Genomic DNA, 13,964 nt, shown 5'->3' on the forward strand with positions numbered 1-13,964 from the left:
TTTTTCAGGAAAAAGCCAATATAGCTGGCTGAAAACTCTAACTGAAAACTTTTTTCGACAATGGCAATGAAGCCTGACAATGGCCACCTCTATGAAAACGGTTGTTCGAATCTGACACTTGCGAATTAATATCGATGACGGAAACCGAGTTGGACCCGATCGTTCGATATAACGTTCGGCTATATGGTCGAATAAGAGTACTGTACATAGTGAAACACGGTTAATTTGCGACGCATCAGCTATAATTCGTAGCGTGGTTACGGGATACATGCCGTACTTCTTGTCTACCTTAGGACAAATGCCTGTGTTAAAATTCATACGCGTAATTGCTAATTGTAAGTTGGCGACCGGTTAATCCTTCGCTGAGAGATCATGTTTGGTATATCTTCGTTCCGGTTACTGTAAGTACCCATCATTTTAGGGTTCTATCGACGAATTATTAGTTCGTCTCGAGAAACATAGTTAGCAGGATTCTATCGTTGGAGAAATACTCGACGACGGAAACATAACAAGGTTGTAAAGTCTAAGTTAGTGTTATAGTTCACGGGCTTGAACGACTGGATGAGTAAATTAACCAAAGTATTTTACATCTTTTAGCTAATAAGGCAATACGTGAAATGTCTGTTTATACGATTTAGCTTGTAAATTGTATCTAACTTTCAACTCCACCATTGTATTAGGTTTTCCGAAAAGTTTCTTTCGTTTTATGAGGAAATAATAGACGCACAACGTTTTTTGTTTTATTTTATTATATCGAATTACGTACGATCCATTTTGTACTGTTGAGATAAACACCGCGACATTTCACACACTTGGTTTCGCGTTTGTATGAAGTTGCATTGTTGTAAAAAAACACGTTTGCGAAAGAAAGACACTTCCCGGACAACCTAATACTGTAAGTTTTATTATTGCGCTATATGTTTACGAAGTCGTAGATCCTTCTTTCTTTAACATTCTGCGTATTTGTGAAATAAAAACGAGAGTGTGTATTCCACGATGTGACTTTTGAATTAATTAATTTAGGGTTACTCGCTGAATGAGATCTCGATCATTGTTGCATTAATCTGCGCGTGGAAGCGAAGAAGTTCTACATTTTCCAAGCGAAATGAATTCGATCTTGATATGTTTGAATTGTTAGTTTCCACGCGAGGATATTCGCAGAGAGGCGCAAGAAAGCGTATAAATCCAAGCATTCGGAACTAAAGCTATTAACAGCAATCGGATCCTGATGTGTTTCCTGCTGATTAATACGATCTGATACTACTACTGTCGGCCTATCAGATTTCAAACCACGGTTCTTGTAAATGATTCGTTATAATTCGCTTTCACTGACCCTTGCCTAGTTGCCTGCCCCATGATCACACCGAGCGAGCGGTGATTTGCACGCCCCATTACCGATCCCGTCACGTGGATTACTCGTAAAGATTAAAGAGCGTTGCCCGATCAGGCTACCGTCCAGATCAATACGCTTCTCTTTCTACTCGATATTCTTTCGCTAGGTTCACGGGAACGAACGAGCTCGTATTATTTCACGCGCACTCTCCAAAATGGAGTATCGATCCCACAGCAGTCACGATTCGCGTCGAATAGTTTCTCAACCTCGAGAATCATCGTGAAATCGGTAAAATAGATATCAAACACGAGACTCGCAAATGAGAGGCAGGACCGAGCCTTTCAATTTCGGTTTTTCTTTCAATTTCGTAATTGTAGATATTTCCGATTAAAGGGGCCCGGTTGAAAGGATCAAAATTTAATTTGTGTTTCGGAATCGGCAGTTGTTCTGATATTTACTTGCGAACTAGCCTGCGCGCGTTAGAATAAACTCTTATATCTTTATAATAGTAATTCATCGACATTATACGTAAGATCGTAGTATCATATGGGAGAGGCCTGAAGTAAGAAAAGATGCCGGTAAAATATACTCACGCTCTCAAATTTGTCCTTGTTCTTGGCATGCTGAGCGATAAACCTGGCATCGTCGACGGTCTTCTCGATCTCGCGTACCAACGGCTTCTCGAATGTGGGGCTGATGTCCTCGTGAACGTATGCGGGGCTGGCTGGGCCGAACAGATCGTCGTCAGCCCCCGGCAGTGGCAGCGAGGGTAAGGGTTCCTCGAAGCAGGGCGCTACGGTACCTACGGTGGCCACGGCACCGAGGTCGTACCTAGTTGCTGATGGTGGCAATCCGTGTGCAGGTATCTCGTACTCCCCGCTGAACCTGTTGCCGTAGTACGTATCGTACTTATCAGTCTCTTGTACATGGAACACATCGGTGAGCATGCCTTCGGGCGGTTTCCCGTTGGTCGCTTCGACGTCGTCGTCGTCGTCATCGTCGCCGACGGGCTCGCCGTCGGCGTTCACCACGGCGACACCGACGCCGTTTCTCCCTACCACCACCATCTCCTCCTCTTCGTCGTCGTCGTCGTCCTTTTTCGGCCTCTCGATCAGAAGGTACCGCGGTAATTTTTGTATGAACACCACCCGCACCCATTTCGCCATACGATGAGTGACGGGCGAGCGAAAATTCACGTTCAACACGGCTATCGTCACCACCACGGATAGGGTGACCAGTACCATCGTGAACAACAGGTACTTGCCGAGCAACGGTACCGTTAACGACGTGGGCGGTATGATCTCGGCCAACAATAGGAAGAACACCGTCAACGACAGCAGAATCGAGATCGACAGCGAGACTTTCTCGCCGCTGTCGCTCGGCAGGTAGAACACCAGCACCGAGAGAAAAGATATGCCCACGCACGGTACGATTAGGTTCACCGTGTAGAAGAGGGTCTTGCGGCGTAGGGTGATATTGAACACGATATCGGGGTAGGGCTCCTCGCAGCATATGTAGAACGCCTCGTTCCTCTCGGCAGGCACTTTTATGATGTCCCACTCGACGGAAATGTAGTAGTCGGTTAGGTCGATCCCGACCTCAATTTGGTTCGAGTCTTCGGTCTGGGCCAGGTGTCGTAAGTCGACCTGCGGACATACGTTTGACTATCAGTTTCTTTGTCTACGTCGGATACGATGAGACGAGATGACGCGAAGCAAAAGGAAAAGAAAGAAAAATAGAAAAAATGGGAAAGGAAGAAGAGAAGGGGGAAACCACTGATTTTAGATTATGTTATTATGGTTAAGCGACTAACGCGATTGCAATGGTTATCGTTGAGAGCGCAGTTGCATATAACAGTTAAGATGAGGAGAACGTCGTAGTCTGAGAAAAGTCTACGTTGTCGCTAATGTTATTTGTCGTTGAACATAGTTGAACGATACAGGCAAGTTTATCTACAGTAGTTTTCTGCAGCGATATAAAAGAGTTGCTTACTTCCAAAAGACCTTTTGTAGAGCAAGTTAAATCTTCCGGCACAAATACATTCCTAAACAACTACGTTTCTATACAAACTTCTTGACAATCGGATCAAACTAGGTAGACTGATGTTATTATGATTGTTCCTTTTGGTCGCAGATAGTCGAAACAGCTAGATGATCGTCTACTTAATTCTTCCTATCGCATCCTAACATCGGAACGTGCAAGTAAATTATCCAAGGTACGGAGAACGGTAATTGGTTCGTTTAAAGATTATCATGGCGCAGTGTACCGTCTAATTGAGGCTTCAGATAAGGAGCGTTACGCGAAATCAGCCATTTGACAGAGGGTTACGTATATAGGTTCGCGCGTGTACGTGCCTGAGAGTGAAACAGGGGGCGAGAAGAGAAGGACTGACGAATAATAAGGGTATTTCGTGAGACGTCGCTTAACTGGGAAACGAGGGATGCTTAAACCAAAAATAAAATGACTCCGAAGGACGACGTCTGTTTCCTCTCTTGCTGTTACAAATGTCTCATCGAAACTCTATAAGACTCGCGATGCAGAGTATCTTCTTGATTTTACTTTCCTCGTGGCGAATCCGATTGTTTAAAGACGGAGACGAGGAAAGTGGACGAGGAAGGAGCAAGGATCAGCCGGGAAGAAAAGTCGGAGCTAGCGAACGAAAGAAATTGGATAGCCCTAATGGGTCGCCGGGATAGGCGGTGGGTTTCACTCGGAGTTGTCGAATCTGAGAATAGGAATAAACTCCAAATCTCTCTTCCATCGAACTTCCGCCGCTAGCTAGACGCTCCTTGATCCTCTCCGGACCACTTCTGAGATCTTCTGATAGCTTCGCGAGGACATCTCCGCGCGTTAAACCGCACTCCTTTCCTTCGTCCTCTTCTTCCTGCCGTATCATCTTCCTGCTACTAATCGAACAACAGGAACCTAGCCACTGAACTGTGTCGTGTAATTCCAGAAAGAAAGCAGAACCTTCTCGAGTACTGCTTTCGATGCGGTTTTCTCTTGATAGCCCTTTATGACTTTTAGTTTTAACATTTTGTCCTTTCCTTGGACTGTCTGGTCTGAACGAGTCTAGTTCAGTGACATAGACTGTCGCTGTTATATTTTACTACTGAAATTCATTTCGTGAAAATATCCTTTATGCTGTTGAAGTTTTCTAATTATTTATGTTGAATTCTTGCGGTTATTTTAGGTGCTGACATTCCTCCTTTCCTCCTGGTATTTTCTAGTACGAATCCTAGTTTTTAATCCCTGAAATTCTTTCTAGTGCTGGAAATCCCTTTTTCTATGTCCTCGTAGTGCTTTTTAAAAACTTGCTGACATTCTTATTCCTTGTTTTTTTCTACTTTTCTTTTTATTATCATCCACTCTCGCGCTATTAACGTGCCTCTATACGAAATCCCAGACGAATTTACGTTAGAAGAGTTAGCTGCCAGATTACAGAGAGTTCTGCAAACATCTCTCGATTCGATTCCTTAATTTACGATCTACAGACAGATAATCGTCACTAATGGGAATCGACGTCAGGAAGGAAATGCGAAGAAGCATCTTAACGATTATCTTCGGTCTTCTGGAAGACTTGTTGAGCCACGATTGGCCGTCTTGAAGGAAATGAGGAAAACGATGCCATCGATATGTCCAAGTAGGTCGAGTCTTCTACTCGATGTCCTGTACACTTCCTTTCGTCGAACAGATCATCGTGGAAAGCGAGTAACGAGTTATAGATTTGCTCTATACGGATCAGATTTCGAACAAAAATAGCGACACTAGGCGAGGAGATTCAAAAGGAATTCTGCTATTATCATTTCCAGTAATATTTCTTTCACGATATCTAATAATTCCGTTGTTATTAGGTCAAAGTTCAACGTAGAATTTTTACCTTGGAAAATTGCGTTCCAGTATTATCGAAAAGTCGCTCACCTGCAATGTACTTTGCGAACGTTCGTATTTCGTCGAATGTCAAACGTTGTTTGCGCGTCCGACATATAAAATTGGAAGGAATCGATAGCTCCGACTACGCCAAGTATTTGCACCATTCGGTCGCAGGAATAGACGTGTAATGCACTGTAGCCGCACATGAGTCATAGGACGAGGCGGATCGAGAGCGACTAGTGTTGTTCTCGTGCCTCGGAACACGGACACAGCTTTGACGCACGAAACATATCGATAGGCAAACTCCGGACAAAACAGTCACCGTTATGGGCAACCGTAGATTTAAGACAAATTCAAATTTTTCGACTCCCCCGACCAGTATAAATAAACGGACGCGATCGCAAGCGAGTTAGTATATCCCGAGTATCTACGAATTATCGATCAATATCTACGAGTCGTTATCCGAGTTATAGTTATCGAGTTTTACGCGAGCGATCATACTCTATCTTTGCGAATTCATTTGTACGAACGTCTCTCGACGGCATTTATATTTATTCATATTTATTATATTTATCCAAAATATATTTGATGGGTTGCAGCAGCAAATTCTCGTATTCCAAATTATTAATCCTCACTCAATCCACTACAGCACTTAACGACAGCGTTTATGAGCGGACACGTTTGCTTTCGATAAAATTTCGGCCTCGATATTGCCACGCCTTTATCGGCGTCAAATTGCAAGCTCTAAACGAGTCACCATACTTCTCCAAATAAAATGTTTTTCGAGCTGCCTAACCTAACCCCAACCTAACCTCAATTAACGAACCTTCTTTCTCGTGAAACAACCTGACATATTAGTTTGCCCGAAAAGTTTCTTTCGTTTTATAAGGAAATAATACACGCACAATGTTTTTTGTTTTATATTAGTTTCTTGAATCATGCACGAACATAGTAATAAAAATAGGCCGGAACGGATCATACCTAATTCAATAAAATAATATAAAACAGAAATTGTTGTTCAACTATTATCACCTTATGAAACGAAAGAAACTTTTCGGACAACCTAATATTTCAAATACCTTTTGAATAGTTTTCATCTTTCTATCCAATCTATGAATTTCATTCGCGACACTCAAAATTCGTTAAAATTGGTTTGAAAAATTAAATTTATTATTAAATCAACCATCAGTGGTATCGTTGTTAACATTATCCGGGAAACGTAGAGCGAACAGTCCACATATATCTTCGTATGTCTTTGCCGTGCACGCAGATTACGCGGGAGGCCAGGAATCTCGGTGGAAGCCGTAGGATACAACCGCGAAACCAAGGAAACTGGAATCGAAACGCGAGGAGCGGAAAGCCGCGCTCGAGGGGGCACGAGCTGCTGGAACGGCGAGGTTGCCGGAATGGACGTTCACCGGCGCTACGGAACGATTTTATCGTTCTAGACGCGGGATTTATTTCCGCAATGGTTGTTCAGCGGTGAAATCCACGAACAGCTGGATTTGTTGGGATGGGATAAATCTGTCCATCCACAGGAAGGTGCCTCGGTCAGCGGGAGTCCGCAGGAAGATGAGAAAAGGATTTCGATCTGGCTGAAGCCCTCGTGATCTTCCACTATCGCAAAATTATTCTTCCCTTTTCTTTACCTTTTTGTGTCCCTCGTGGAGAATCTGGAAGACTACGTGTCCGAGAATATCGAGAATCACTTGCAAATCCATTGGGTATGAGAAATCTTCGACCGCGAGATGGTCAAATAGAAACCTATCCGCAATGACAGCGATAGATCTTGGTGCTGGCGTTAATGCACAGTCCTAGTAGAATCTATTTAGGATTTGAAATCCGGATCGTCATTTTAGCTTTCGGCAGTTTTAATGGAACATCCAGCGCTTTAGTCTGCCAATTGTATTTTCATCAATCGATCTGTGACACGAATAGACCAACGATGATTCTTGCGCCCCGATGCCCTTTAAACGCAAGTTTATATCGATTCAGGCTTGAATATCGGAGGCAATCGATAGGGAAAAGGGAAAAGGATAGCTCGAAAGGCACGCATCCGTCAACAGGCGAGAAAAAGTTTCATCAGAGTCCTGGGGGAAACGCTGGCGAAGCGAGAAGACTCGTCAAAAGCAGGGCCGATGAATCATGACGTTTTCCCGATGCCTGGCTCCACGCTGCAGCCCAGTGTTGAGAGATTATACGTCTACACGAGCGAGCAAGGGCGTGAAATATTTCACGCGGTAGAAGCGCACCCCTTTTAGGCTGCCGGAGATGTTTAAGACACGGACGGATATTTCGAAGCTGAAGGCCGCTATGCGTAGGCGATCAATTATGCCACATAGTCGGCAGATTCTCCCTTCCAATGCTAAAATTTTCAATGACCATGGGAAATTCCATGCATCCGTACGATCGAAGAAAACATTCGATTAAAGAAAATTTCGTGTATTCGTTAGGTCGTTCCACGGGTTCTTCGTATTTTTGTCAAAAGTTTGGTAGAAGAATATAGAGAAGCATTGTGAGTTTAATTAACGTACTCTTTGTAGTTTCCTATTATTATTACTTAAAGTTATCACTTACAATTTGATGAAAATTGTATAATAAAAATTCCCCTTCTGCAACTGCAAATAACATTTTCGTCGTATTCTTGCGTCTAAATCTTGTTCTCGTCTATTCGTTAGAATGTACGTCTACTGTAATCATAATGGAAGGAACAATTTGGTAAGTAGAGAAACGATATTTAATTAAGACTGAATTAGGAAAAAACGAATAACTTGGAAAACACGATCTAATAATGAAAGAAAAATGTTCGAATTTGAAGCATCGCGAGAATTATCATGGGATACTTGGAATCTATTCTATGTACGCTACTTTGCCAGCGAAGCTTCAAAGAAAGCACAGGAAGAAAAGGTTTCCAACAGTTTCCTCGAAATGGAATCGATGAATCGCAGCGTTTTATTGACGTCTGTTAGCACGTGCCAACTGTATCGAGAGACAGTGGAAAGAAAGGCAGCGATATTCTCCGATGGAACAAGGTTTCTCCGCCAGAAGGAAGAAAGCTGGCGAAGGTAATCGATGGATCGGAAGGTTTCATCGAAAACCGTTTTCTTTCTTTTCTCGCGTTACCACACGTCGTTTCTCCTCCCTTAACCAAATACGAACAGTCATTTCGAACTGGAGAACTCTAATCATCCGGATGATCCTCATCGATTTTTCCAGAAGAGAGAACATCCTGACTATAAGTACAGTCGATCAATTCGCTGGTACTCACGGTTCATTCACTAGTCTGAGATGGTCGATCGCTCGGAAGAGATAAACACGAGTCATAGAGCGCTGATGACGAGAAGTGTTCTCCTCTTGCATGAACTTACTTCCGTCAAGGTAGATGAAAACAGCTGAGAATGAATTCTATTCCAGCGAAATCTTTGATAACTCTTTGTCTGCGAGATTTCTTCGAAATGCCGCGCTTGCCTCTCGATTTTAGATATGTTTCCATTATTGCACACGGGCTTATCAGGATCCAGAACATCGCTGGTACTTTTAACGGCCAACAGCCGTTGAGAGGGGTTGAAAATTGACGTCGCGACTTCGGAACTAACCGTCTGCGTCTACCGCGAAAGAACAAGTCAAACTTCGTACTCGGCTGCTTTGAAGAGGCAACGAAAGAAGAGGACAACTTTGAGTCGAAGATCGCGCAACGATCGCCATCCAACGAGGAAAGATACCGGAAACTTCCACTTCCAGATATCTAGCAAGGGAAAGCTGAGTTCCATTCAGCATCAGGTAAAAATCTGCAGCGCAGAGAAAGGGTGGAAATTGCAAAAGTCATTTAGTCGTTCGAATTAATCATGTTATTTTTAATATAGACAAGTATAGAGTGAGAAGTAAGAGGACATTTGGAATTGCTATTTTTGTGTATATTGGTATCAACAATTCTGAAAACTTTTTCAAACATAGAATAGATGCAGACTGGGGTCACCGTGAGTCACTGACCTCAAGTATTTTCTCCGGGCCAATTTGCACTTTTATTTATATCAGTTAAAATTAATTGCCCCTTTTATTAGCATTTAATGAATATGTATGGTTGCCACGGCTATAATGAATCGCTAATATTACATATGGACGATAGTGCATGTGCTCTCGCTTGGAGGAAATAAAGTGGGCCTTCAAATATTTGCGCACCTCTGACACTAAAAATAGCTCGGCAGATAGCTAGAAACTATTTGACTTCTTCTCCTACAAATTTTTGCTTATTTTCCGCCGTTTCAACGCTACAATCCGGACTAGCTACGATTCCAACATCAACAGTCTAACAATTCCTGCCACGTGTAGTTGAGAGAAAGAAAGGGTCGGCCGACCATCGGTTAAGTAATTCATCGAAGATTTGCGGTAGCTCTGCAGCGGCATGAATTATTCGAACGCAGCGAAACGCAGAGAGCATTCGAACCGCTTCAGAATCCGCAGGCTCGCAGCGGGTTTACGCGGACCGGAACGAAATGAAAGAAGAATCACCGGGGAATAGAACTGTCAGCGTAACTTCTAACATAATAAATAGTTGAGACGCGACGTGATAAGTTCGGAACAACGTTTTCTTGCCCCGATGCGAACGAGGTTCAGCACCGAATTCTATGACCCTCGCGCCTTCCGGTTCATCTATATTCTACGCGATAAATGTGTATCGGCTCGCTGCGGAGAGGCTTGGTAGATTGGGGCTTCCGGATCCGTGACGTTGGATCGACGAACTCGGAATCGCATCTAACCTAAGCAATGACGGACTATATGCGGCATTTTAAGGAAGTCGTGTTGTCATTAACATTTTTAACATTGCGACGTTTACGCATTTATGGGAAATTTTTAAAAATATACGAAATGCATCTAATATACTAAAGTATATATAATATCCAAAGTTCACTATTCGTTGTATTTATAACATTGTAATATTTGTAATATATTAGGTTGTCCGAAAAGTGTCTTTCTTTCGCAAATGTGTTTTTTACAACAGTGCATCTTCATGCAAACGTGAAACCAAGTCTGTGAAATGTCGCGGTGTTTATCTCAACAGAACAAAATGGATCGTACGTAATTCGACAAAATAATATAAAACAAAAAACGTTGTGCGTCTATTGTTTCCTCATAAAACGAAAGAAACTTTTCAGACAACCTAATAATATTCGGTAGATATTAAAGATACAGATCTTTGAAACTGAAATGAAAGCATGAAAAACCGTGGTCTACTTGCCAGTTTTGCAGGTATTGGAAAACAGTCGGAGAAATAATATTACAGGGAATATTTTAACAGAATAAAAACGTAATTTTCAAAAGAGAAGAAGTGATCGATAATCACGACCAGGATCGGAACTTTGAGTTGGAAGTGTTACGCCTAGTTCGATTTAAGCCTATACACGTGCGACATGATGTCTTTATTAGGTGCCTTATTAGCGATGACCCCGTTAATTTACTCGCGCAAGTACTAGCAAATTGTGTAATTTTAGGAATCTCCAATATTCTTAATATTCCTTTTGGTGATTGCCTACTGTTCGTAAATCACAGTAGCCAACAGAATGTCAGATTACGAAAAATCTGCCAGCTAATCTCGAAGATTACAACGCTCAAAAACATTCTTTGTCACGAATCCTTTTGAAACATTGAACTTCCCTCGTGAATGTGCCTTTCGAATAATCGACACTAGTCGGGGGATGAAAAATACGATTGGGTGTACGGTGACTCACAGAAGAAATTTTTATCGAAACAAAACCGCAGCAAAGGTTGAACGTGACCGGATTTACAATTCGATCGTTCTCTTTTAAGAAATACTTCGTTGGACCGTAAGTGGACTTGGATCGAAATATGACCGGCCGCTTAATGCAGTGAAATTCTCCGAGGAATATCAAAATATCATCGGATCTGTGACGTTATCGGTGGAGAAACTTGCAGAACGCTATTGGAAAATTACAAAACGTTCTTTCGCTATAATCGAGACCAAAGGGAGATTAGCTATTGGAAGATTGATCAATTTGATTAAATCACGAGCCCATTTAGTAAAGAGCTCTATAAAAACGACGTTGTCGAAAACGCTGGCGAAATAGCAACGAAGGAAGAAGCAAACGAAGTAGATCGAAATATAAATGTAATAAATTCATCCGACAGAGGGAAGCAAGTACACGTTGAACATCGGTGGGGAAGCTCGTGTTCTAAGGAAAACTCGGTCGACGTTCCATTGATGCGTTCTTGCATATCTTGGTCGCATTGTAACGCGATTCAGCCAGCTAGCCTGCTTTTACCCCCGTTCTTCTTCAGTTCTCTGCTCCTACTTCAATACAACCTGTCCACCGATGCAAAGAAATTTCTTTACTTTTTCCCGATTTCCCATCCAACCTTCTCATCGTAGAAGCATCTTAACAATTTTTCCACGCTTCTTCCGTTCCGATGCTACTGCTTTACGTATGAATTCAGCGAATGTTCGAGTTATATGGACAAATTATTTTTAAACCATGCACATTCTCTGGTCTGTTTACCGACACTTTCCACTCACGTCACACAGCACTTGAAAACAACTGTTTGACTAGCTCATAATTTGAAAAGCTCATAATTTTCATCATTTCCTACAACCTAATCTTCGTTTCTTCTTTATGTTTTCAAATTCCTCGCGATCTTTAATTGCAACGTCATTTATTTATGAAAAATATTTACATAGAGTGTGTGCACATCGAAGTGAATAATTTTCATTGGTTTAAAAATACTCGCCATGGAAGCACGCGACGTTCTGTTAAGTTACCCGCAGCCAATTTGACGTTATGAAATCTGCTACTATTAGTCCCGTAGTAGGTCTCCATTGACTCGAGGGAATCGAAGGGGAGGATGACAGTTCTATATAGCATAAAGCTTTACGTCCAGTCATGGATCCCTAGTCACATTTTGTGCGCAGTAGTATGCGTAACGACTTGCTCGGGGGAATGTTTAATGCAATAGGAAATGGTTGGCGAATTTCGATAAACCGATCGATTTTTAAGGGATACCATATATACATCGCAACATTAGCAGTCGACGCGAATAAAAAGCTCGTGGAAGAAAGGAACAAGAAGACAAATTCGAAACAACGTTACGCAACAAGACCATTGTCATCTACGAGCATGACGAAAAAATGTACGAATATGTGAAAGACTGCAGTCATCGATACGCGTGATTCCTTGTTTCAATTTTATACCGAATAACCGCAATAGGGTTAAAATGAATCGCAGCAAAATTCATGGCGAGTTTCACGTTGGCCTAACAAGGTAATCTGGCTGATTAAAAACTGTTTTCTCCCACAATTATTGTGAATTTGTGAACTATTGCGAATTATGATATTATGGTTGGTTCTTTGGTTAAATACTTAGACGATGATTAATCGAGGGTGAAATGAGGGCGAATCGTTGGTTGAATCTTACTCACCGTGTACCCGTCGTAAGTCCAAGAACCAAACTTCATGAAGCAAGTCTGCTCGTCAAAGGGGAAGTACTCCACGTTGATCTCGCAAAATGATTTATAGATCGCTGGCGGTTTCCACACGACCAACCCCGTATGGTGCAAAATTGCTTTGGTCATAATGGTCACCTCGTAGTTGCCATCGGCGCTGAAAACAAAATTAATGTCCATCCTGATTTATGTTCCGTTTTTCACCGGCTTCGTTAGGAGCAGTTTCAATATGGAATTCGCTATATCACGTATCCTCGCGTTAATTAATCACTCAATTCTACAGCTACTTGCAATCTTATCCGAAGCAATCTATAAAATTCTATTCTAATTTTATTCTTTCGTTCCTTTTTCTTTCTTTCTTTTCTTTATTTATTTTTTCTCTTATAAAGAATAAATTTTGATTCGAAGAATAGAGGAAACAAAGAACGAAAGAAAGAGGTTTCAACAGTATCAGAGGTAAGAGATAGGAAAATCCTCGAGATAAACAATAGAAAATAAGTAAAGAGGCATAGGTTGTAGAGTGTACGGTCTACACCGATGTAATAGAACTCTGAAGGAATAAATTCGACGAGATAATGCGACCGGATTTCTAATATAATACGTGCGGCTGTTGTAGCTGCAGCTGTCGTTGCTGCAATTGCACTTGTTGCGCTATTTTCACTCCGGCGTTCTACCTTATTATTGCCCGTTCTGTCGATTACTTCACGTAGAATTCTTCGTAGAAATCACGTCGATGTTTGTCGTTTTATGGCCAATCTAAAATAACTCGAACGCGAATATTTCTTACATTTTGGCACGCTATTTCGATATTCAAACTTCGGTTATAATCGAGTTATATATCGAGTTAGATCGCAGAGCAGCGTATTCCATTTGTCATTTTTATTCATTCTTCCTTCGTAATAATGATATTTAATAATGATCTTAAACGTAGCCGGGGAACTTTGCCAAACTATTAAAGAACCTCATTTAACAAATCGTTGACTGGCCACGACATCTTGCACGTACATTAATCTTCGCAATTATTAAATTAGATCGGCTGATAAGTTCATTGAATTAATGTGTTCAAGAAATATATTCCATTTTTTTCATTTAACGAACAGATTTTTAATGCTTCAACAAAACGTCTGCCACAAAATTAGAACGAAAAAACATGTACGTAGATATATCGATAAGAATAAATTTTAGAAGCTTGCGAACGGTAAGAAAATGTTAGTAGTTCGTTGATTATGCAAACAATTGGTGACACATATCGATTTTGGATAAGACACTCGGTAAAAGTCGTGCATGCTAATATTCCATGTTTTAT

The 13,964-nt window shown here is 41.6% G+C and overlaps 1 protein-coding gene across 1 annotated transcript in view; it reads right to left on the reverse strand.

Annotated features, from left to right (window-relative positions):
• The window catches only part of nAChRalpha1 (nicotinic acetylcholine receptor alpha1), a 147,321-nt gene that overhangs the window by 9,453 nt on the left and 123,904 nt on the right, over positions 1-13,964 (reverse strand). Inside the window, exons 5-6 of the mRNA XM_033343388.2 lie at positions 12,635-12,815; positions 1,927-2,979 (exon numbers count right to left, since the gene is read on the reverse strand). Coding sequence (XP_033199279.1) covers positions 1,927-2,979; positions 12,635-12,815 — 1,234 coding nt within the window. The remainder of the gene's footprint in view (positions 1-1,926; positions 2,980-12,634; positions 12,816-13,964) is intronic.

Source organism: Bombus vancouverensis, chromosome 9, assembly GCF_051014615.1.
Source record: "Bombus vancouverensis nearcticus chromosome 9, iyBomVanc1_principal, whole genome shotgun sequence".
NCBI lineage: Eukaryota > Metazoa > Arthropoda > Insecta > Hymenoptera > Apidae > Bombus > Bombus vancouverensis.